The sequence below is a fragment of the Anser brachyrhynchus genome (assembly GCF_964034855.1).
Source record: "Anser brachyrhynchus genome assembly, chromosome: 2".
Classification (NCBI taxonomy): domain Eukaryota; kingdom Metazoa; phylum Chordata; class Aves; order Anseriformes; family Anatidae; genus Anser; species Anser brachyrhynchus.
The window spans coordinates 107,782,910-107,809,415 of NC_137695.1; the positions used below are offsets into that span (position 1 = coordinate 107,782,910).

Sequence of the window (26,506 nt, forward strand, 5' to 3'; positions counted from 1 at the left end):
TCCAGCAATGGCACAAACATGCAGTCCTAAGTTTGCTTTAGAAAGTCGCCATACCCTGGCTTTTAACTCCCAGTCCTTTCTTCTGCCGCCTTCTCTTCCTCCTTCTTTAGAGGTAGCAAATGCTGAAATCAGCTGTGTATCTCTGTTCTGAAGAGGCAAAAGATCTGGTGAGCAGGAGAAGCAACCGCCACTGCTCCTGCAGCACACACAGCATGACCGTACAAGTCCTGAGGAAATAGCCATGACACCTATTGAGTAAATCAAGATGTGCTAGTAAGCCAACAGTTTTCATTTTTTTCTGTATTGTGACTCACTACTACACAAAAGAAAAATTTCCAGCCTTCCTACTTTCCTTCTATTCATCTATAAAGAAATGACCTGGTAACTCAGCCCACCGGTTGAATGTCCATTATAGGCAGATCTAAAACTCTTCAGAAACAATTGAGTATCACATCAGTCTCTTGATAGAGATGAACTTAATTTTTGGTAGAAGACACAGTGCTAACTGGACATACCACTGAAGTTTTGCCATTTCAGTCACTTACTGGATTAAATCCTAACTGCACTGAAATCAGTGGCAAAACACCTTTACATGGCCATGACCCACCCACCATTTTTTCATGGAAGTCAGGAAACCACTGTTACTTTGGAGCAGACGTTACTATCCTATTTCAGACACTTCTTTGATTTCTAATTGCTATGCTAGATTATCAAGAGACACTGCTGTGTATTTTTGTCAGCATGAAGAAACTGCCAGGGACTAGCGGACCTAGCAGCATCTGACAAGCGTAGTGGTAAAGCATGTTGGGCTTGGTATTAGAAGGAAACCACTTCCACAAACACCTGGGAGCACAGAAATGGGTTACTTCTAACCACGGCTCCTGAAGAACCATGATCTGCTAGCACAAGCTAGAACAGATCTATAACTGCAGCTAGTTCTCAGCTTCCCTTTTTTTTCCTCCTGTGATCTCTTAATGGTTGTGCAGGCTATTCTAAGAGTCCATCACAAGAGGTCAACAAGGGTTGGGCTGACAGATGAACTTCTGTATGAGGAAATGGAAAGCAATAATACTTCCCCCCCACACACCCATCCTTCCACACCACACTGCAAATGCTTGCTAGGATGTAAATGAACTTTGACTCACGTAAAAGTTGCAGGGAACAAATCAGGAGACAAAACCCACTTTAGGATCATATCATAATGGATCTGAAGCAAACAATTTTCCTGAACTTTTTATGATTTCCAATGAATAAGTACATACAAGCACTCTTACATAAATAGGTCTCTCAAATGCAATGATTTTTCGTTTTTGATACAAGAGACTGGAATCCCAATTTACCTACATACAAACAGAACATAATTACAAGAAGAAAGTTTATCTAAGTCAGATTTCTTAATTTTTATTAAATCCAAAAACTGCAGGAAAAAAAAAATCACAAGTTTCTAAGTACATATAAAAACAAATCAGCTAAAATAGAATGGTTGTCAAATTAAAACTCGGTTTCCATAAATTTTCCTTCCCTGCTATTGCCCACAGTGTCATCAGAAATCCTACAAGTGCTTTAGAAATTGATTTCATCTTATCAATATGATAGTAAACCATAAGTTTACTATGTAAAAAAGCAAACTGTTTAGGCACAAGGTGGCAGAAGACATAAGCACAAATATCAACCATGCTTCCTTAATCTGTAAGTCTAAATCAAAATGTGCTAAAGACCTGCATGGCATTGTATTCAGAATGTCAGAGCTCACTCAGTGAAATAAGGGATCAAAAATTTTATTATTACTTTTTAAAATGTTTACAGTTCTGTGTGTCTTTTTTCCTTCCATAAAACACAGAGAAGCTGCTTCAGGCAGTGGTATAGCTTACTGTTCAGTGCCAGTGTTTTGGCTAGAGGAGTGGTAAAGGTGACAAAATGGTTCCAGCACCAGAGAATGAGAAGTAGAGAAGCTGTAGTGTGAAAAAGACTGGTTAATATTTGTGTTGCCAGTGTAATTAATAGTTTTGCAACCACCTGCTAAGATAGCATGACAACCAGTCACATGCTACTTGAAGATACCGGCTGGGCTAGGTCATCTCAAGACAGCAAGTATCAAGGTGAACAACTAATGCTTGCTGCTCTTTTAACTAGACCTAAAGGAACTGTCAAAGTTAAATAGTAAGGAAATTAAAACAGGAGTTGTTACATATTCTAGATTTTACCTTTTACCCATCATTCGATACTTGCCATTCTAATAACAGGTGCAGTTCCACTGTCATTCATAAATACAAAATTTTATTTGCACTTCATTAGTTTAGAAAGACCACAATGTTTTTCAATACCACAACATTCAGGACACACCAAGTTATTCAAATATGTAACTACTGATTTACCACAGCTAAACTAAACAGTGCATTTTAATAAAAGATATACCAAAGATATAATTCACAAATTCATTATCAGACAAAAACCTAACACAGTATTTGCTTGATGGGAATATTTTCCACCATTAGGAAAGAAAATCATTTCACCTTAATTTCCCCTCCCCCAACCCTACAGATGTCCAGACAAATACACACATATATTCCTTAACACAGGAAAATGCATTACCTTAATTTTTTTTTTTAAAGAATTTGTCTAGGACAGCAGCATTGCTTTTTATACCTTCTTTTAGAGCTTGAATATATCTCCATTCTTTTATTTAAACTAATTGATTCTTGCAATTAAGTTTATGCTTATGCAGAAAATTATATATGCAATTTGAGAGTGCAATCTTAGATCTGCACCAGATGTGATGTCTTAGTACACAAAGAAAGGGTTCAGCATTAAACAAAATAAATAAGGCTGCCAAAAATTAAACTTAGCTTTCAATAAATCCAGTCAGCAGAGGATGCTACAGCCAAAAATGTTTTCACTACATTAAAATGAAACATAATGCTGATTATGGAAGCTTTGTACATAAAGTCCTCTGTTTTAAAAAAATTGTCTTTAAAATAGTTAGCAAAGCACCATATACTTATCTTCATACCAGAAGAGCTTCTGCCTGCCTGTTTATAATAACAAGAACTATTACGACATTTATGTCAAGAATAGGTATAGATTTAACTTCTCCTCCTCCTCAACTGGAAGTGTGGTAAATCCCAACCAACTGTACAGTATTTATAACACTGGGGCAATGAATGAAACATCATTGTGAGGGAGAGGGGTAATAATTAAATGTTATATAGCTGAATCCTACACAGGATTGCATATTTGCATATTTACAAGTTAGTGTGTAGCTCTGACTCGAATAACAAAGTGCAACAAGAAACTGCCAAATGATTGTAGTGCAGAGTACTATAGATACTTTCTTTACCCTCCCACTCCTATTTTTCACTCTGTATGGAGCAACAAGTCAACAGCAACGGACATGTGGCCTTGGAGGAGGCAGTTCTGGTGGGATTTCTGGCTCTGGTTGCAGGGACAGGATACTGTTGGACAACTCATTTCTTATAACATCCAGTGGCATCTTAAAGAAAAGAAAAAATCACCTGTAAAGAATCATCTGCACAGAACTCAGCAGGATGAGATAGTTTCAAGAGTTCAGTCACCCAAAGCCTCCATTTAAGGATTTTTAGTTCTTATTAATTAGTGAACTACATTAAAGCAAGTTGTGTTAACAATGTCTTTCAGAAAGAAGTTACAAGACCCTGTTGAAATAAAGTCACTTTCTAAAAATAATGACACATTACAAGAGAACTGCCTGCACGTGAAAACAGGCAAATGTACAGTCAGCCACTGATATAAGTGAAGTTATAGGAAATAGGAAGCATAGCAAAGAGGAGCAGATGCTTACCAAATTCAACATCAGTATTAAGTGAAACATACAGCAGTCTGTAAACTGCATCATGCCCACTAAGTATTAACCTCTCCTGACAGTGTGCACTTACCCTTCATGTCCTCCCAACAAATACAATCAGTGATTCAGTATTTAAACTCTGACCATTTATCTGGTCACAGAAACTACCACCTCAGTATTTTACCTTTTTCAGAATGTCATCAACAAGTTTTAGAAATATTTCATCCACATTAAAATTATCCTTGGCACTTGCTTCACAGAACCGCATCCCAGTTATTTGCTGTGCAAACTGATGGAAGAGAAAATAAGGTAACTACACAAACAGCAACAAACAGCAACTATACTTTCCTCAAAAAACCTTTAAAAACTTTTCTTGAAATCTGTGAAGGAACTTGAATTCAATTAATAATCCTGAATCTCTAAGGTACAGCAAATATTGCCAGATATAGCTGATTTTCACTTAGAATTGGTTTAATGGAAAAGCGTGCTACATTTTTCCAGACTTAAATCTGAGAAATTCATGTCTTCAGTTGACATGGACTACCGCAGATTGCCAAAGAGTAATAACTTCTCAGAAGATTCATTCTCAACCTTATTATTAAATGCAGAAAAGGGGAGTACAGATATAAGAATCAGCCTTGACTCTCTAAAAAAATTCTTAACTTTCAAATGTATGAAAGTGTATGTACTTTTGGAGTTGGAAGAAAACAAAAAAACATGAAAGCAAAGATGAGCTAAGGAATTGAGTAGCACTCTTGCCTAACCTAAAATAGTACTGAAAAGCAAATGTCTGGAAGAAGACAAAGATGTTCTGAATGGGCATATTGCTATTTATGCTTCAAGTCTTTACTATAGCCTTTTTCAGTCTACTTGACAAAGACAGGTATCATCTACACTACTGTGTACTGGGGCCAACAATCAGATCTGTAGGTTTTTTTTTTTTCCTCTAAACAGCAAAGCCATACAGCTCCAGTAAGAAAGCATGTAATTGCACATTGTATAAAAAGTAGTAAATATCATATGGATTTTTACAGAACATCACCACTCTCACTCAGTATGTTCCTTAGGCCTAACAGTTGGAACAAGAACAGCCACAGACTCTCAGCAGCAATGTCACAGCAGTTTTGAGTATAGCTGTAACTCAAAATCTGTTTATACTTGTTCTTACCTTTTCTCCCTGCTGTCGAGAAATCTCTCGATCAACTTCACAGTCCAGTTTATTTCCGACTAATAGAAGCTCTGCATCTTCTGACGCATACTGCAAGTAAAACATTTTAATTAACTAAACCTAGAAAGATAAGACTTTGTAATGCCAACACAATATTAACAACAAAAAGGGCAATTCCTTTACATATAAGGACTCATTCTACACAGTTTATTATGGCAAAGTACTTCCGAAACATTTCAAGAATTTTCAACTTCAATTTTTAAACACCAATTTTAAAACATTAACTGAAAAACAGTTGTTGTTCCAGTTTGTTTATGAGTGAACATGGTAACTTATTTCACAGACCAAAATACAATATTTATTCATACCCCAGTGCATAGGCAAATGCATAATATTACAGATCTCCTATGGCAATTCTAACTAGGACAATTCCAGTCTGAGGATGCAGGAATTGACAACCATTTTGCAACAAAACACGTAATTATTAAATTCCTCCTAAAAGAATCTAACATAAATTAGCAGTCGTTAGTTTAATAATCCTACACATATACTGTTAAAAGTCTTATAGCGTTCCTTCGAGAAAAAGCTTCTCAAAACAAACAAAAAAATGAAAAAAAACATTTAGAGCCTACCTTATCAATCATTTTCATCCATTTTGGTAAATCATCAAATGTTTCCTTCTTGGTGATATCATACACCAAAATAATTCCCTTGGCACTTCTGTAATAAGCTGAGGTAATGCTGTTGAATCTCTCCTGACCTGCTGTGTCCCTAAGAAGCAGCAGCAAACATTGGCACAAACATTTCACTGATTTGCAAAGTACACAATAACTTTGTTTCTATTTTAATAAAAACACCCCTCCCACTCATTAGACACTATATTGAAGATCTCCTCCTATATGTGTGAATTTCAGGCAAAAAAATGGAGCAGTACTTTCAATCACAAAAAGTTTTCACATCAGAACTACTTATCCCATACTAACTTCACCAAGAAAGGCCACCAAACAGTTCTATATGCATCTGAAAATGAAGCTGTCCAATGAAATGAAGCTATTTTTGTGGGTTTTGCTGTTGTTGTTATTTTTTAATAGCCCTGAAAAAATGAAAAAAGAAATGGAAACATGCTTATCAAACTAACACATCTGGACATCCACCTATAAAATGAGCAATGCATCAATCATTACGATTTGAGCCTTCAGAGTCTTTTTGGATCAACCACAGCAATTCAGCCGTAGTTCTAAGACTAATGCAGAGGCTACTGGCAGAAGTAAATGAAAGAAGCAAGCAGCCACTACATGGCATGGCTTCTGAAAACAGATTATTGGCTTTCACACTTAGACCTATTCATCTGAGGTGTTACAAAAGCACTTCCAATCCTCATTTTCATAATTACAGGCATTTCTATCAGGTTGCGCTTTACACAGGAGACCGTTTTCCAGAAATGATAGTGCTTTGCCTGTACTAGCTATAGTTTATATTCCAAAGTAGGTGATACAAAGTTCTTTTTTTACTGAACACTGTTATTGAAGATTTTTGGCAGATACACTAAAAAAAAAAAAAGCTGGTGTATACTGTAAGTCTTAAAATGTGACTGCTATCATGAGTGGAAAGTTATACAGTGCTACAAAGTGATCGAGTATTTGCTGCTTGAGTTCAGCCCCCAGAATTAATGGGTAATTTTTAATTTTTACTGTAAGTTAAAAGATGGCCAAAATTCAGAGTGGATGGGAGAAAATGTGCATCTGCAGGGACTCAGAAGCTCAAAAGGAACTCTATTCAACAGCCACATTTCAGACAAAAGGAGGATGAATTTGGGAATGAGATTAACAATGGAGAGCTGAAAACACTTGTTACCAAAAAAAAAAAAAAAGTTATGTTCATAAAATGCCACATTGATTGCCCTGAAGAATTCTTTTAAGGTTTATGCAACATAAGCTGTAGAATAAACTACCACAAACCTATCTTGCTCTTCAAAAAATCTTTAAGGATCTTAAATAAGCAGGTTTAAAAATGAAGCACTTAACTTTCTCCTGAAATTGCCAGAAGTGTCCTTGATAGCAACAAAACTTTGCTAGCGATTTCACAGAGTAAACACTGTCTACTAGGAAGAGATTTGAAACGTCTGCCTCGCAGCCTGTGGAAAAATATTGACTAATACTTCACTGCAAGTCAACGTCATCGTGATATGGAGCTTGGGGTAGGGAGGCTGAAGAGAAAAAAATGGATGCAGTAGGAATTTGATTTTGTTTTTAGTCATATCCCATTCTCCACTCAAAACCTAAGAATTACATCCAAACAAACCTTTGGGACCCTACAGAAGGTAAAAACAGGTAGCCTGTTTCAAAAAGATCAAGCTCTTAGTATGTCAGAGCAGTTTTAGATGGTTAATTGCTTGCTTTCTTATCACTAATGAAGCATTTTTATTAAAGCAATACAAGTTCCGGCAGCTGAAGTCACACAGATAAATATTACTCAAAACAAGTAATTTGATTTTCTCTTCCCTTCTTTGCCATGGTCAGATTTGGTTTTGACAAGTCCTTTGGAAGTTCCTTCCACGAAGGATTTAAGAACTCTATTACGAACCGTTGATTTTCCACATATCGATAACGTTGCTTTGGTGCTTATGAAGAGACTTGTCAGAATTAGGATCTCGTAGAGCAGCCTCTGCCAGCTGCTGCTCACCCAGCCAACAGACCAGGTGTGGATGGGATCCCTCCAGCTCCATCACTCTGTGCAGACATACCCGGCTGGCAGGTGGCAGGGCATCCCCCATGTGGCAGAAGGAATGCGCCAAGTCTAGTTGTGGCCAGACTAATGAAAAAAGTTGCCTCTTAGGCTGGCCAGTCTTCCCCTCTTCGGTGTGCCCTTCTCAGAACAAAGAAATAGAGGAGCTATTTCAGAGCTGCCTGGCTGGGCCTGCAGGTCCCTGCCGAGGACTTTTAGCAATTCCATCAGAGAGGGGCTACTGCTGAAGTACCAAGTCACTCGTTCATACGTTAGTGTATTTATTTTCCCCCTGTGTTTTTCTAACGCTCAACTACCCTGTCTGAAGAGACTAATCGACACGTTAGATAAGCTGAGGTGTAAGCGATGGAGTCAACTACGCAACGTCACTCTCCGCCACTCCAGCTGTCTCCAGCCCCACATTTCCCCCAGCCTGCTGAGTGCTTTATCTCCAAGTCTATCTGGTGTTATCAGCCTCTCCTCACCCCACAACCTCAGGTGCTTGAAACGTTTATATCATTCCCCAGCAGCTGCTTCTCTCCGCCGCCATACCCTCAGGTCCTGCACTCCTCAAAATATCCCACACTTTGTAGTCTGTCTTGCTGGCTAAACAAGACACACTGCACGCTGTGGCTAGTTCAAGAAACCCACAGACAGCCTGGCGGCCCACTACACGTGTTAAAAGGCCAGATGGCCACTAATTGTCACCTGCCAGTCGCACTAATCGTAGCGGGTTATGGCTGACTTTCTTTGCCTTGCTCTAACAGGCGGAGACTTCCACACACTTCACGTAACCAACGCACCGACTGCTGCATCAAATTTAAATGAAACCCGCCAACAGGTTTCTGATTGCAAGCATGATCTTACAACCCTCGTTTCCTTCAAAAACCGGAAGAAAATAAACTGAATTTGTGGTCTCTAACATTACCGTAACACGGTATTAGAGAAAATTATCTCTGGAATAAGCAGTAATCAACAGGGGGCAGTTAATTTCGAATGCAACCCCAAGCTGGCTGAGTAAGCTGCAGATGGAGTAATCAAGTTGATCTTACACGTGGAAACTTTTGTCTTCTACCAGGTGCTATGGTCTTTTTTTTCTTTAAAAAAAAAAAAAGCATTAAATTCTTCCACCAGTGAGTAAAAAAAAGTAAGTCCTAAAGCAGAGCTGATGTTAAAAGTATATCCACCTTAAATGCCTTCCCTTCACGTACTGTGCTGGAGAAATTAAGTTTGTTATACTATTCTCATCAATATATCACACACTCCCACAGCCAGAGCATTTTAGTAAGGATAGCTACTAAAGAACCAATAGAAAGCTGCAAGAAAAGACAAGAATTATGTAACTGCTCTAACAGTATGCAACTTCATGAATTTTGTGAATGACACTAAGTGCTGCTAGTTCCTTTTTTCTCTGGTAAGAATCGACAGAAAAGAATCACTCAGTCCAATTTCATTCAAACATCACAAGTCCAAACAATAAGTTACTACAACTTGATCAATGATTTGTCATCACTGAGAAAATATAACAGCTGAGTCCTTTGCTTCTTTTTTTTTAAATACTAAAACCAGTTTTCTTTTATTGATTTTTCAAGAACTTGTTTTAATGGAAAAAACAATGATATTTCTAAATCGTACTCACAAACACACGACATATGACTCCTTGACCAACTACAAACTGTAATTAAAAAAAATCCTCGCTTTACTGTTTTTCTGCTTCAGCAACAGAAACTAGACATCACTCCAAAAATGCAAACAAATGTTACACTAAACAAAAGCAAATGAAAAAAAACAAACGCACAAAGCCCATTTTCAAGTGTTGACTTGCTGTATTCCCATTATTTCAGACTGCATAGAACACAATACAAATACAGCTGATCTTAATTAAGATACTTTTGGACAATTTTTGTTTTACATAAATGTTCTCTATCTAGAATAGTTGCCTGAAAGACAGACTCAAAACTGTCTTTGGCTCTGAAGTTAGACTCATTTTTTAACGAGTGGTGGTGCAAAGTAGCAATAGAGGGGGATGTATTTTTAAACAAGTTAAAAAATAATGCTTTCTCATGCTTTGTGCATTTATGGAACTTGAAGATAACATTTTAAAAATGTTTTATGTCATTTTAGAGGTGAATTCTACCTGTCAAGCTGAGCTTTTCCTTCCCATAAATTAAAAAAAAATGTATTTATAATCTTTTATGATATGAAATAATTTATTTCAGAGGTACTAAACAGCAGGAACTACATTCTGTTAAGTTTCAGGACAGATTATCTTTTCCTCAGAAATTTTCCAAGAGGGTAATTGCCCATTAGGAAACCCTGAGCTGGCAGAATCAGAACTCTTTAGGAGAATGCAGCAGCCCAAACTACCTTCAGAAGCAGACGGTTTTCTTGCCAGGCCAGTAAATTTGTAGAAATACCAGAGGGCTCCCCTGGCAGACTGGCAGGACACAGCATAGTGACACGGCACCACCTCTTCCAGCAGCCAGGTGCCTTCAGACAGGTAGCCAGGGCTGGCTAACTCTTGTTTTAGGCAAGTGTCCCGATGGCTCAGGGTACAGGGCACACTCCAATCCCCTGCTGTCCTCCTGAGCAGCCCCCGGCACACCACGCTTCGAAGTGTGAAGGTGCGCTTCCTATATTTCCTCCAGTTTTCAAGCTCTGAAAAAGCACAGCTGCTCAGATTCGCTTCACAACTCAGCTGATCGCTCCAGTTACTTTACCCACAGCCTAACTGCACCACACGCTGCTTCTCAGGGAATACGAACTCCTTTCAGCCCAGAACTGCAGCACAGAAGCAGAACTATTGCTTCTGGGAGCCCAAGGGGTGCTGCTGCCATCCAGGTAGAACAGAGAAGATGGATGCTACTTAGCATCCTCGGTGCTGCTCTCCTATTTTATATCCTAACGAGTAGCAGGTCGTTTCCTGACTGAAAGGGAAATCAGGAAAGAGGTGCTGTAGTTAGGAGGGACTGGATAGGAACAAGAAAGCTAGAGGCAAGAGCAGAAGCCTCCATGATTCTTCAGTGCACAGTATCCACTTGGAAAGGAACATGGGAGACCAATTTGTATGCTGCTGTACTAACAGCAAGCAGGTGAAAGCAGCTTTCAGACGGATGTCTTGCACGCCTAGTTGACTGATATATCCAGCATAGTTCTCTGCTGTTTTTTCCCTAACTTTAAGTGGCAGAGGTCTGTTGAGAAAACTGTTGGCAGGGCAGTCAATGAAGAGACAGGTTGAGTGACCACTGAAAACCCAATGCGGTACTGAAATACCAAAATGAAACTAAAAAAGAAAAAAAAAACAACAAGAAAAAAAAAACTTGTTTGATTTTTTGAAGTGGAATTATCACAACTAAAGATAAATAAACTTGGATGCCTCAAAATGCAACCTTAGTCATCTTAGTCGTTTTTAGAAAACGCGTGCAAAAATTTTGTAAATGGTTTACTGGAAAATACATGTTTCTGTAGTAGTTACTGTGACCTTTGTAAGTAAAGACCACCGGGAAATATGAGGCAACCTTGTCTCTGCGTAGGTATGAAAGGAGACTGCATTAGGATCAACCATGTGTGACTCAAGTCTGCGTTTTTAAATTTCCCATGTTTGACTTTGTAAATTGCTTTCCTCTTTTCATCTACCAACTGAAAGTACAAAAAAAGTTAATAAATCAGCCCAACAACATATACAACATACTTCAGGATAAATTAGCAAAAGGAGTGGTTATCTAATTGCTTTTCAAAAAATTTACAAGTATGCCATGACAGGTTTAAGGGTTAGCTGTAAGAAGAGCATTTTAACAGCAACTGTTGGAGAGAAAGTGACACGTGGGAGCTGGAAGTCGTACTCATGGATTTTAAAGTACTTTAAAATATTTTCTCTTTACAATGTGTTTTGTTCACCATTTTAGCAGGGCTTTGCACAGGAATACTGGTCACATTTTAGCAACCTATCAATTTTTAGTTTTAAGTTTCCTATATCCTACTAGCATATTCTCAATATGTGGAAAATAATGGTTTAAACATCTCTTTTCCAATAAAACTTCTCTTCTATGAAGTATTTATTCAACCTGAAGAAATCAATTGACAACCTTTGCACATTTCACAGCAAAATTTCATATTAGGCATACGGTAGCATCTCCACATCAAAATTCTTTGTTACCTCTGTCAGCTTCAGCAGACCCTGGCTAACAATTGCTGGCTCAACTGCCAGCCTTGTGGTCACAGGTTTCCAAACAGGGACAGGTGATGGATGGAGACATGCCAGTAACATTCAAGTGTTAGGTGACTGATGACACCAAAGATGATGCAGCAGTTAACTCAGAGGGAAGCAAGACAGACACATGGTGTGACAAACAGAGTTGATGGTGACCTGCCAAGAGGAGTTAGTAAGCTCAATTCACTGCATCCATGTAGTTAAGAATGAGAAACCATCAGAATATCCCCAAAGTGCATTGAAGAGTTATTCAGAGCTTTTTCCCCCTCTATAGATTGTTAGCAGCTTTAACAGCTTAACTACAATGCCAATTATGCATCAAGCACTATTAATAAACAAAGCTAAGCTTCTACATAGTAGCATATAAGATTAATGTATATTAACATAGCTGGTTTATTCTCTCGTAACAATGCTTATGTATTGCACTACTCTGCGAAACAAAGGAGCTCTTAAGCTCAAAAATTCCTAAGCAATATAAATTGTTTTAATCTTTGGCATGGGGAATTGTTATGAGGAAACATGTAACCTACTCCAAAAAAGAAAAGCTGAGCTCAGACGTTGAGCTTTCTGCAGCAGGACATCAGTTCTAGTTAAAGTGTACGGTCTTAGTTGTATGGAATTATTTTACTTCTCAGTGCTGTTTATAGTGGGTATAATTTACTCAGTCTTGAATGCCCTTTGCTTTCAGTTATTTAATATAGCGTCAAAGAAACAGCACTGCCTATACCAAGTTTTATAAAAATAGTTTAGGAAATATTTTACAGTTGCTTTATAATTGCTTTTATAACAAAAGTCAGTTTTGAATGGTCTAGAATTAAAAAACAAACAAACAAAAAACAACTTTCTCTAGCATCTATTTAACATGGTTCCTTTTGTTTGTAGAACTCCTATATCTCATGCAGACAATTTCACACTTTTAGAAAAAAGGGCTCGAGACCTCTGTGATGCATGAGTATTTCAGTAGTTACACTCCTGTCCTATTTCTAATTTTATCTTTCTCCTCCTTTATCCTCACAAAAATCTAAGAGCTATTTGGTTTTGCTTAAGTCTTATGGGAATAGAGGAGAGGAGCAAAAGGGTAAGAGCTAAACCAGCTTATAACAGTTAATAGTATTAGACAAGCATATTGATTCATGCTATAACATAAAAATTAAAACATACTGCTGGTTGCACATTTGTTTTACTTACCAGATTTGTAATCTAATTTTCTTTCCTCTTAGCTCTACTGTTTTGATTTTAAAATCAACACCTATAAATAAAATACAGTAAACAGAAAAGTAGGAATAAGAAGCAAAAGTAACGAGGGTGTAATTATTATTACTATTTTTGGATTTTTTTTTTTTTAATATCAAATTTAAACAGTCTGAACAAGCAGAAGGGTTTGCAACCCTATGGGTCACCTCGGGAACATCAAGGGGATCTGACAACCGCTGTACAGTCTGTGAGCCATCCAATCTGGCAGCATCACAACATAAACCTTCCACTTTGTGCACCACTCCCAGCAGCAGGTAAACCCAACGTAAGAGTAAAACAACGGGCACGGTTGGTTGTTTCTCCCTTATTCACACCGACTGCCAAGGACAAGCCTGCTCTACTTTCAACTGGCACAGACGCCTTGGAGCATGAAGCAAACCCCCTCCCTCCACACCAGTTCTGCTGTCTGTGACATGGAGCAATACACATCCATCCCCAAGCTGGATGCTTAGTTTGACATTTGTGAAGCACGACAGCACGAGTGCTGGAATTGTGGTTGGTTTATGCAGCTTGTTAGCACCGTCATTCTTAATTCCTGCAAATATTTAGAAACAAACTGCTTAGATTTAGATCGACTTTTAAAATTCCTTTTATACCTGTGTGCTATTTTCATCCATCATCTCAAAACTCCAGGCACATTTTGAATGCATGCTAAATATCAAAGACAGAACCATGAAGACCTTGTTATACAGAAATATTTCAAGTCCAAAAACTGCTGGCAATCAACACATAAGACATACTATGGTCAAACAATATCTAGACACAAAAGAATACCACCTCTCCCACAAAAATATTTCAGGGGAAAAACATTCTAGAATATCACCGTATTTGTACATTGTTTGCCTGATCATTTTAGTATACATTTGTGTAAAGATTTTTGCCTCAGTTCTTCCTGCTGAGCACCAGCCCTTCTAACAGAGCTAAATCAGAAAGCAGGGAAATAAAAAGACAAGAGAACATGGTTCAGACTGGTACACTTAAACTCACACAGAAGTGTAGAAGCATACTGTGTTGGAAACGCTTTTCTCTTTCACATACAGGAGTACAGATTTTTATTTCCTCCAACAGAAAAATACACATTTCCTAATAACTGTTCCTGGTAAAAGCCAAGTGCCCCTACTGATATTGCTAGAATCAAGACCAGACTATCATTTCTACAGAAGGAATTGAATTTGGCCCTTACTTAAGCTTTCCAAAAGTCCTGAAAAACTTAATTATAAAGAAAAAAAGTTAATTTTACATCCCGAAAACCAGTTACACATTGTCGACTTGGCATTTATTTCAAAGTGCTTTTAGAGATAGTCATGCCTGTAAAGCTGTTGGCTAAACCGGAATAAGTTTAGAAAAAATAGTTATATTTTACTAATGGAAATAAAAAGATAGCTTCGATTCTACTTTTAATTTGCAAAACAGGTTGTCACTGTTTAGTTAGACTAAATATGTGAAAGGATCACTGATATTCATTCCCCTGGACAAAAGTCCCTCCAAACAGCTTGCAGTTGTGTACTACAGAGTGATAAACGTGTTGGTTATCACCACGACAGCTATTCTTCTGCATGTCCTTAAAAGTGTCTAGCACAGTTATTCACCAGGTCTAAGAGTTGCTCAGGACATGTGATGTTTATGCTCCGCTTACCGAAATGTACCCCATTCATACCCCTGTGGGGTTCTTACAGAATACAAGAACCAAAGTAATAAACTGATTTGTCTACAATTTTAACAGCAATTTTCAAGCATTCATATGCAAACTGAGAAAACGTATTACAATAAGTAAAGTTTCAGAACATTCATTAATCCTAACTTTAAGAAACATTTTCTGGCACTTCTGAAAAACCAACATTTCTGTTAGTGTAAATGTTAACTATTTCTACTACTAAATGCCTTTTCTCTACATAATTTCATTTAAACTATAAAACGCAGTTGTCTGAATGGTCACAACTTTGTCTACAACAAGACAGCTGATTTACTGGCAGAGGAGGTAATCAGTATTAACTGAAATCGCTTCAGACCTCTCCCTTCCTCGAGGAAGCTGGAATACAACCGCCCCAACGTCTCACCTCGAATTCCACTGCCGCTCTCTCACACAGCATGCTATGCGATCTGCCGTTCATCTGAGACCTCCAGTTAAAATAAAATAAAAATAAATCTAGCTTCACCATCCTGCTGAAATCTAAATAGAGAAAGAATCTACCATACTCATACAGGGGGCATACTTGGACTTGGCTTAGCTTAACAATTGTACTTGCAGAGGAGCTTGACCAAAGCAGAAGGTCAGAGAGAATACGGTTTCTGCTAAAGGAAAAGCCCATTGTCACACGAGAAGTCTTTTATCACCTCTGATCCAAAACTATGTATCAAAAATCATCATGAGAACTTCATGCATGTTTCACCCAATTCGTTATCAAAATCTCCTATTTATTAAATAACCGGTTTATATACACTGTCTTGTAAAACCAAGGAACAAGAAGGTATGTAGGTATGCTTCCCTCACCCCTTTTTTTTTTTAAACGGAAAAATAGGTAACGAACTAGAGAGAGAATATACTACTGTTCTAACAAAAGCAAATTTCAACTCAGAATTTCCTGGGACCACTGGGCACAACCTACATCAATGAAATCAAGCAGAAAAATGCCTGCAGACGAAAAAGACTGTTTCAAAATAAATACTATCTCAATAATAACTCTTATTTCGAAGGCAGGTCTTTCTATTAATTATTTTAACAGTCATATCATGAAAAATTTCTACTTTGCAACAGACAATGCAAACTAGTAAGTTTTAGAGAAGCGCATTCTTCTATAGAACTGTTTGAATCGTTTAATACTTAAATCAGACAGCTTGCCAGCGCTAAGCAAAAGTTGCTCAACTGATTTTTATAATTAGTAATGCTCAGCAAGCATCAACACAATACCAAAGCTTCCCGTCTGCCAACACTGAAGGAAAAGACTGGCAACTTTCCTCTTGCAAATGAAGAAATAAATCCCTAAGCCTGTCAGACTCCAGTGCTGTGTTTCACCATATACCTGCCAAAGGTACAGCTTTGAGTTCATACACAAACTCATAATTTAATTAGAATAATACATACGTTGGTCTTCCACTTTAATTTCAAACATCATAAGAAAAAGTTCAACGAAACAAATAAGTTAGCTTGACTAAAGTCTATGAATATAACTACATGTGAAGCTTTGCTATCCACTTAATTTCTCCAATTACTAAAAACCGGAGGAAAAACTGTTAACAGTCCCAGGAAGTCAATCAGGAAACTCATGCTTTCCACTGTTACATACAACAAATACTTGTTAGGCACACATGGCACAGAGGTAGACAGCTGGGTCTTCCCATTCACATACACCGACCATGAGGAGCAGTCTCGGGTGCTCTGATACTTGTAGTTGTAGAACATGCTACTCCCATTCTTCAGAAAAATAACTGCTAGCAGTCCTTTTAAGCCCCTCCACTCAGCTAATGGCAGAGCAGGTATTAAGTCTGCTCTTAAATTTTTATTATTTTATTTTTAAGGAACTGCTTTGTGACACTGCAGTATTGATGGCAAGAATATTTGATAAATTCTTTAAAAACCTTGCTTCAAAGAGCTCCTAATGTACAGTTGCTCCCAGCTGCATACAGATCAGGAAAACCCAGGGATCAATAATCACCGCTGGCAACAGCACCAAATCTGAAAAAAGCATTTTACAAGGGCACAGGATTTTAAAGGTCTCTCTTTACCTTACTCTGTAGCTTATTAGTGGTATTTTGAAAATTTTATACAAAGCACAGTGCTTTTGTGGTGAAAGCATGTGAACTTTGGATTAAAAGTATACTTCATACAAATAAGAGCACCTACTAAAACATGCACTCAACTGAAGTAATGCTTTTTCCAGGAAAAATAAAGGGCTACTAGACCACAAGGCAAATAGAGGGGGGTTATTTGCTTATTAATTTATTGAGTCTATTAAACACACAGCTAAGCAAACTGTCTGCGCTCCCTTCCAAAATAAACAGCCCTAAAAGAAAGAACAGGCACTCAAAATAGAAGCGCCCTAATGAAGTTCTAGATAAGGGCAAGTCAGTGACAATGACGTATCTTATAACTGCCCCAAACTTGACACTGTTCCAGACTGAAAAAAATCCAATAAAAATTTAGCCCGGAACAGATTTTAACATAGATTTTAACATTTCTTGCCCCAAACAGGAATGAAAAGTTACCTACTAAAGCATAAACTGAAACACACACAACTGTGTCTAGTTTCTCCCTTTAAAGCTAAAACATTTTGTCTCGAAATAAACACCGAAGAAACTTCTCACTATGCATTCTGCATTTAAGTTTTAATTAAATCTTTTTTTTTTTTGCCTAAGTGGCAGAAAAAGGAAGTGGAAATGTTTTGCTTAATGCACACAGTGACCTTAAGAGGCCAAGATTTCCTGATCACGAAGTTCAAGCAGGAGCTGGGAAAACAGATGGGAACAGAGCACACAACCCGCCTCCAGCTAAAATCGATTCCAATAGATGACATTTTCAGAGGCCCATTAGCTATGCGCATCAAAGCCGTTCAATCAGTGAAAAATAATCAGACCATATCTGAAGACACACAATCGGTTTAAAAATCCAGGGTTTGTGTCCTGAAGAACCAGCCAAAAGCGACCGAATTCAAAGACTGGGTCAGTTTGTTTACTTTGGGCATCTGACAGCATTGCACAGAGAAGTTTTCCTGCTTCCCTACAGCCCATGGCTCAGGTCATGGGCTTCCCAAGGCAAGAACCACCTCTGTCACCAGTCTGCACAGTGTCTGCTGTAATCCAGCCCTGCCCTGTGACTACGCACTAACCACAAGGCAGTTCTTGCACCTGCAGCCTCTAGGAACTGCTGAAGTCAAAGAAAAGACACTCAGTGGCTTCGGTACTCATTTCTACCCTCTTGCTGGGGGAGGAGGAGGGACAAGAACAAGGCGCAGGGGAGCAGAGGAAGGTTACTAAAATTGTTTTGGAAAAAAAATAAACCGTCATATTTAACTTTAATGGAAGCTGGAAGGCATGCAGGTAATTTTGAGAACCACCAAAGTGGAAGTACCCCTCTCAAACCGCACATTATAAGAGTAAAGATCACAAAGAGATGTGGAAGCACTAAGCGTTAGTCACATATGAGCCAGTTTGGGGATTGCTTTAGAGGCAGGTAAAGCACGCCATCCGCAAAGCTCTGCAGTGTAATTCTAGAGCCATTAACATGCGGAAACTTGAGACTGCTCGCCTAAAATAAAAGTCTACATGGACCTTGACTGGCAACTGCGCTACAGACCGAAAGGAAACAGACACAACAACACACAAAAAAGTAATATACATGCAGCGACTACATTTTAAAGGTACAGTTATAATGAGTTTTTGGGAATCTGACGTTGATTTCTGAATGCCTGATATACTGTTTATGGACGTCTCAGTTGCTCGGTACTTCCAAACTCAACGAGAACGGAGGAAGTCATTTCTTTATAATTTTACTGTCTGTGAGAATGCGAAGTCCTTCAGAAAGCGTAAACTTTTTACACTATTTACAGTGCTAACTTCAAAGCACGGACCAGAATTTTGATAAACACAATGAAGTAAAGGGGATAATGGAATGAATAAGATTCGCTGGGCTTTCTTGAAGATAAAAATATTACAAAACTCCTCATTACAGAACAGAAAAACATCGTGAGCTACTGGTCTACAACTACCTGACCTTGAAAGGAAAATCAACTGTGAAAGAAAAATTAATTAATAGAACTCCAGATTTTAAAAAGGCTGAATCTATTCCAAAATGGGACTGAATTTAGGATTTTGGTTTGGGTACTGAGTTTTCCACTCCTTAGATGCCAGGAGAAATAAATTGTAAAAGTGTTGCCATATGCTGTTAAATAGGTGCAGTCTTAAAAAGCGGGAACATCAATCCTCTCCCTCAGTTAGGGACAGCCCAGAAGAGAAGCGTCTCAGACACGTCAGGCTTTCTGTGATGAAAGGCACTCCACAGAGAATCTCCTCCATTTCATGGTTCAGCTGAAAACACGAGTATTCTGCAAAGTGCGTGCGCTATTTTCACCAAAGGAACATTTGAGTTCACAACTTCCAGAAAGAAATACGAAAGTCCATAACAGAATCACATGCCCCCCCCTTTTTTTTTTTCCTTTTGCTCCTGACACTCTCAGCTGTTCACAGCCCAGACTGAGTTTGACAGCTGCATTCCACTCTCCTTCCAAACCAAACTCCACATGCGACACCACTCAAGTGGGCTCTTGGTTTTTTCTGTTCTTTTACTTGCATATTCTCATACATTCACTGACACTGGACCACGAGATATTTGGAGAGCTCTGCAGTGTTGATATAACCCAGTAGCTGAACATTTGTACCAGTTTAGAGCAGCAGGTTTACAAATGACAAAATCAATTGCAAATTTACTCCTTGGTAATTCAAAAAAATAAAAATAAAAAATAAAAGTAAATTAAAAAAGAAAAAAAAAGAAAAAAGCTCCCCAATACCCTGCTCCTGAACCCTGATAATTTATACCACCTTGCTACTACATTTTCCTATTTTAAAACACAGTTTTGAGCCCCTTATGAGGGCTCAAATGGTTACGCGTGGAAAATAATTGCTGACTCCACCAGATGCTGTAAAACACGCTTAGCTGACACATACTCGGCAAACAATTACTTGCTAGCTTCTTTCAGTTGTGGTCTCCAGCGTCGATTACAAGTGACAGCACTACTCCTAAAAGGTGGAAGGCAGTTTCCAGGGAACACAGGCTTCTGTTCAAAGATGCATTTCCTAAACCCATGGTTACAGAGCTGAAAACAAACAATGCGAGTTACTACACGCTCCCCAATTATCTCAAGGTTTTGTGTAAGGTTAAATTGTTTTCTGTGCGAGTTTCCAGCCTCCCGCTCTCTGCTATTTGTAGTTTGTCGAGTAACTGCAGCACAACACCAATGAGATATTTGTTAATTTTATTTATGCTAAACTACGCTAGCCAAAAAGCCTGTATATAAGAGTAGACATACATTAATATCCTGGAAAAATGAAGATAAGGGTTAATTCTCACATAAATATTTAATATCATTGATCAGAACTTTCTTCCTTTTGTTTTGTACAACAGCAAAGATTTATCAGAATAAGTACAGAGCTGATGTGGGGTACAAAGCCAATAAAAGGCTATCTGATCGCTACTTTATCACGATGTGGTAAAGCAAAAGACGTCTATTTCTATCCTTTCCTCCCTCTCTCCACTCCAATTAAGTTTTCAGTGCCACCTTACGGAAGGGAAAAAATCTTCAAAGAAAAATTAAAACGAGTTATACTTATCAGAAAGAACTCATGGATGCGTACAAGTGTAGCAAAAATGTACAAAAAATGCTACTCTTCTAGTTGATGCAGGAGGTTTTTCAGAAAATCGTATGTAGATTGTTCTTCATCTCAGATTACAGCAAGTTACTAAACTTGCTTTTAAAACACAGGTTTTTATCATGATTTACCAAAAGATTATTTTTCAAGTGGTTAATAGGACATACCACGTTCACATCGCATGTGAGTGTAAAATATTGACAAGTAAAAAAAAATAAGGACGAACTTAAAGGGCTGTTCTGAAAAAATGAACAATTGATACTAAAAAAATAATCAGGCCATTAATTTAAGTGAATATAACTAATATTGTATGAAAAACTTATGGGAATGAAAACTACACATGAACGTTGTTAGTCCAACTTTTAAAGACTAAAAACCAATGAAGGAGGTTGAATTAACAGCAGAAAACCAAAAATATACATATACACACACACACGTATGTGTACCTATGTACTGATCTATCATGCGTATGTATTAAAAACAGAAGATACCTTGCTTAAAGTTGCTCTGATAGAAGTTTAACCTAAAGTTTTCACCACTGCTGTTGCTTATTTGTGGAAGTTAGGCATTTTGCTTGTGTATTTTAAAAAGAAATGTCAGGAAAGAGACTGCTTGGAAGAAAAAGCTACAGAGCTCAGTAAACCTAATGAGCTCCCAACGTACACACCAACATACTGTTTCACGCTAACATTAAAGCAAAGTGAAACAGAGTCAAATAGCAATTTTTGTGAAGTCAAAGGAGTCTTTCACCGCAGCACATTAGCATGCCAACAGGCTACAATTTAGTCCAAAGCAGATCGCAACCTTCCCATCCTGATCCACAACAAAACTTCCCATCACAAACTTAGCCGAGTAGCTCGAGCTATGATTTTGCTTACAAAAAAAAGTACTGAAGGAAGCTTTAGCATTTTCTTCAAGCGGTACTGTGGTGTCCCATGAATCGCTGCTAAAAGGAGCTGGCAGCAAGCCTGTAAGGGCACCTGAACTCTTACATTTTCAAAGGCAAGGCCTCTTTCCTGGGATGCTTTCACGATCGAGAAGAGCTGAAGGGTAAGACTAGGCCTCAGAAACTTTACATACTTGGCCAGCTCGGAAAAGACAAGCAGGGGAGCTCTACTTGATTTGGAGGAGCAGGAGAGTCAGCCGCCTGAGAAGTGAGTCAGTGCAGGGCCTCCAGGTTGGGTGAGCAGGAACCTCAGGTTCTGAGATTAAAACCAGAATTTTGCCTGTGGCAAAATAGGGTGGAGAGGAAATAATACTGAGTACAGGAGCTCTGTAGATCTGTCGTGGAAGAAAAATAGCATGGAGATTGATAATGAGCGAAGACTTAGATACAGATAGGGCAGACAGTCCTGAGGGTTAAAGGGCACACAGAGGCCTTTGAAAAATAAGAGGACTCTTTATTATAGTAATTATAATAACATCACTACTGAGATCTGAATTAAGATGTATTTCTTTGGGGATAAAAATACTTTGGGGAAAGTAAGGGAGGGGGGAAAGAAGGAAAGGCAAAAACTTCTCCTTTACCACCCATCTTCAAACCTCCTCACAACCATGCCAGTGAGTATCTCTCCACTGGCTCTGGAAAGATCACCTTTTTTTATACCTAATTTGGCAAATTTGGTTTTCATTGTCAAGAGTCTGAAAAACCTCCAAGTGATAGTCCTGGATCTTTCTCCTTTGTGAAAAAGGCAGGTGCATGGAGATCAGATAAAGACTCATAAATCGGGGGAATTTTTTCATTTTAAAATAAAAGTGTGTATGTGTGTATATATATATATATATACACATATAGATATATAGTTGACAAACTTAATATAATGCCAATATTACCTTTGAATAAGCATTCTTCCACCATGGAAAAGAAGTTACCTTAACTACTTTGGATTTAACACTGGCATGAACCCAGCAATTTTACATCACTGTAGATACAGAGTAATGTTCCTAAAGAAAATTTCTCTGCCCAAAGAAATAATAAAAATAAGTTATAACCTAATAATAAGAACAAATATTCAAACCTAGCATGTAAAATTGGAAACAGCAGCCTCTATTTCTCATTTGACAACAGTGTGCAAAAGTCAGTAAATATTTGAGCACAGTGAGTATTCTCAGTACTGTGTAAATAGCAGATTAAGTAGACACAATATTCTATGCAACTTAATGCCCAAAATAAATACATCAAAAGAATTTTAGATCAACAGCACATCGTGTGCCATTATGAATAATGTGCCAAAATCTGCCAAGCTATTTTTGAACACTTTCAAAGAACTTCAGTGTTTTGAGATGAGACAGAAGACGTTGATATGTTTTTATTGCAGAATTTACTTCACCAATCTGGCAAATTTAGTCCTTGTAAATTAACATTAAAGTACTGTATCTTTTTTAATTGAATCCACACCTCCCCACTCATGCAGAAACACTCAGTTTTTCCAATTACCTGACATTATTATCCTAAGCAGCACTTAGAGACAAAAGTCACCCGGTCACTTCTAATACGTTTTGGACAAGGAAAGTTTATGGACATCGCTGTCAGAGAAGACTTCTGAGTAGCCTGCACATTTCCATGCAAGAGGTTAAGGTGTTAAATATTATTCTGCTTGGCCTATACTTCCAGAGGCTTAGTAAAAACATACAAAGTAAGGTGGAGACCACTAACCAAGGTAAGGGAGTTAATATGTATTTTAGGGTTCTCTTTAAAATACGTCTTCAATAAGATAGGTAGATACAGCAAATTTTAACTGTTCTTTTATAATAAAGTTGTTTCAAATTTAATCTCAAGGTATATTCTGTTTACATAACTTCCCCTGAAATTAGATCAGTCACACTGTTTTCAATAATGTTTCAAAACACGTTCTACACTTACTGCAGTGATTTTCAAGAAGTGTAAGTAGTTACCAAGGAAGAGTTTTATGATTTCAACTGTGTATCAAAGTCTGACTTCAGATCATTTCTGAGTGTGGGTTATTTTCCATCCACCTAACACGTAAGCAGCGGAGGTTACTTTTTCTTACTCTACGGTGCAAAACAGCCAGGTGCGAGCTTTCAGTCCTGACTGCGAAAAGCTCTTTCATTTAGCAGTTGAAGGATCTGGGGGAATCTCAACAGCTCTCAACTTTAGTCAGAGGGCCTTGCAAGAATGCCATTACTGTCAAGTCTTTCTTCCATGTGTTTTGGCACAAGCTGATTTCCCTATGCTGCTTTATGTTGGCACACTTTGTACATTAAACATTACGTAATCTTCTGTCTAGCAGCACACCACCATTTATTTCCTGCCTTTTTTTTTTTTTTGGAAAATAAGGAAGCTTCTCTGCCTCAGTCACTGTCTCGGTTATCTAGCAAATCAGTTTTGCTTACAAGGCACCAGACTGGAAGTCTGGACTGGGGTCTAGGGCGCGTCCTCTCAGGTCTCAAGATTCGCGCCAGGAAACTAACCCGAGTTAACAGAGAGCAGTCCAGCCCCAAAAGAGCACTGAATGTAGGTCAGCCCAAAGGAGATGCACGCGAGTTCAAAACCATACATAATCCTGGAGAATTAATAAAGAATACAGTCCTCTGTCAGTTCTTCCCTAGCTCACCATATGCTTAACTAAACCAGCCCATCTACAGAAACCCTCAGCATTTCTTCATGACAACACATCGCTTCAGGATTACGTCTCTGACATGTTATCACTTCCTTCTAACTTCTGAAAAGTTAAGTTACTGGCTTAAATACGTCAACACTAACAGGCTGCTAAGAAGAGGAGCCACAGCTCTATCAGATTTGGAGTTTTAAAGGACCTAGGAAAGAATAAGAACAAAAGAACTGACAGAACACACATTAAAGTGAAAACAAGGATAACTATGTTATTCTGTCACAGGAAGATCATCTTGAAAAGTAACAATCTAGTTTCTAAAAGGCGATACAGTCACTTTCCATCAGATGCTATACCCTTCCTCACATTTCAAGCTGCAATTAAGCTACGCACACGTACTTTACAATGACACAGACTTAACAACCACCTCGCTGCAACACTCAGGAGTTCAGTCTCAAGAGCAGGTCTCTAATAACGCGGACTCACTAGCTTGCTTTCCGCCCCTTACACACTCAGGCATTGAGACAGGAGGCATTACGCTACCTCAAGGGCTTGCACCAGTGACTAAACCACGCGCAAGACGCTGCTCTACAACACTAGGAAGTCACCCTCCGGTTTGCTGTGCTGGAGCAAAACGTGCAGTATGCTCGAGAGGTACTCTTCAAGAAATAAACCATTAGCTTCCTCCGATCTAATATTGTGGAGGGTTTTCTGATGGAGATACAACAACAACAATCTGGAGTTAACCGGGCTATCACCTGGAATAGCCTTTGGAGTCCCACCAGCTACGTGTCGCACGACCCCCCGGCTCCTGAAATGCTCCTGTTTCCTTACACACGACACCACAGCGACCTGTCTCACCAACCACCCCTAATTTATCTTCTTTAAACTGTGTTTTTTTGCTAGCGCGAACGAAGCAGGAGACCACACACCTTGCCCAAACTTGCTAGGACGCCAAGGACCCCCACCACCTTCATAACCGAGCGCCGTAAAGTTTGGCACAAGGGCCCTGCGCAGGGGCTCCCCTGGGAGCAGAAGCCCCCCGGGGGTGTCCCACCGCCCCCCAACCCACCCCGGTGGTGGCCCCGGGAGCCACGGGGCAAAAGGGACGAGGAACCGAGGCCCGGGCCGGTGTTTACACGGCCACACAGCGCCGGGTGGGCCCGGGGAGCGGCTGGGCGAGGACGGGACGGGGCGGCCTTACCCACGGTGGACTTGCAGGCCTCGCAGAAGGTGTCGTCGGTGAAGCGCTCCATCAGGCTGGTCTTGCCCACCCCCCGCGAGCCGATGATGATCACCTGCAGCTTGAAGTCGGCGGGGCGCGGCGGCTGCTTCCTGCGGCGGGCCTGCCCCCCGGACAGAGCCGGCGACCCCCCCGCCGAGCCCGCCCCGAGCTCCAGCCCGCCGCCGCCCCCCGCCACCCTGCGCTGCGGCAGCCCCGAGCCCGGCTCCATCAGCGCCGCATGCGGCGCCGCGCTCCCGCTCCCCCTCCCCGCCTCCGCCGCCGCCCTCCGCCCGTACCCTGCCCAGCCCCGGCTCGCCCACAAGCCACCACCGCCCGCGGCCGCCCCGCCACCGCCGCCGCCCGGCCCGAGGGGAGCGGCGCCGGCAACGGGAACGGGAACGAGAACGGGAACGGGAACGGAACAACTCCGTGGCGCCGCCGCCGAGCCCGGCCCGGCAGCGCAGCGCCCTCTGCAGCGCCGGAGCCGCGGCCCCGCGCCGCAGTGCCGGGGGCGGGGGGCGGCCCGCACGGCTCCGCCCCGCGGGCAGGGCACGGGCCGCGGCCTGGGTGCTCGTGGAGCGAGGCCTGGCCGTGGTTTGTGGCCCTCGGGTCGTGGTGGGGTCTGCCACAGCCCGCTGCAGGCGGAGCCGGGCCCCGGGCGTGATCCTGAGGTGGCGAAATGGACGTGGCCCGGGTGCCTTCCCTGCCCGTCCCGGCACCGAGGCGCTGTTCGCCCGGGGTGGGCTTCGCTGCCAAACCCAAACCTCTGTAAACACGAACCTCTTCCCAACAACACAGACTAGGTTATTTACCTCAAATGCTAATTCCAAGGAAAGTTAATAAAGTGTTGGGAGAAGCAATGCCACGAACGGTGCAACTGATCAGAACAAGCGTTTGCTCCCCGTGACTTTGAGGAAATTTCACTTTTCCCTAACTGTTCAGGGGTTACAGGAGCTGGGTTTTTCAGAACTGCCCCCTACAAAGGTACAGGCCTGCCTGTTGGGGCTGTGGGGAATTCAGTTTTAACTGGCCCACAGGTGGGTGCCGTGCTCCTCTGGGCATCACAGTTACGAGCATCCAAAGCTAGTGGCCATTTGGGAAGATTTAGTCTAATTTCCTAGGTTCTCACTATGATTTTAAAGCTACACAATTCCAGAAGGGAATAACAAAAGTG

General features: G+C 40.0%; 1 protein-coding gene across 1 annotated transcript; it reads right to left on the minus strand.

The window, feature by feature from the left end:
* Positions 1 to 1,381: 1,381 nt before the first annotated feature.
* RAB12 (RAB12, member RAS oncogene family) lies at positions 1,382 to 25,632 on the minus strand. Its single transcript, XM_080579913.1, has 6 exons — positions 25,312 to 25,632; positions 13,111 to 13,171; positions 5,621 to 5,759; positions 4,989 to 5,078; positions 4,005 to 4,109; positions 1,382 to 3,490 (listed from the first exon to the last, which is right to left on the minus strand). The coding sequence occupies exons 1-6, from the start codon at positions 25,559 to 25,561 to the stop codon at positions 3,377 to 3,379; spliced, it is 759 nt and encodes a 252-aa protein (XP_080436039.1). The 5' UTR covers positions 25,562 to 25,632; the 3' UTR covers positions 1,382 to 3,376.
* Positions 25,633 to 26,506: the final 874 nt, after the last annotated feature.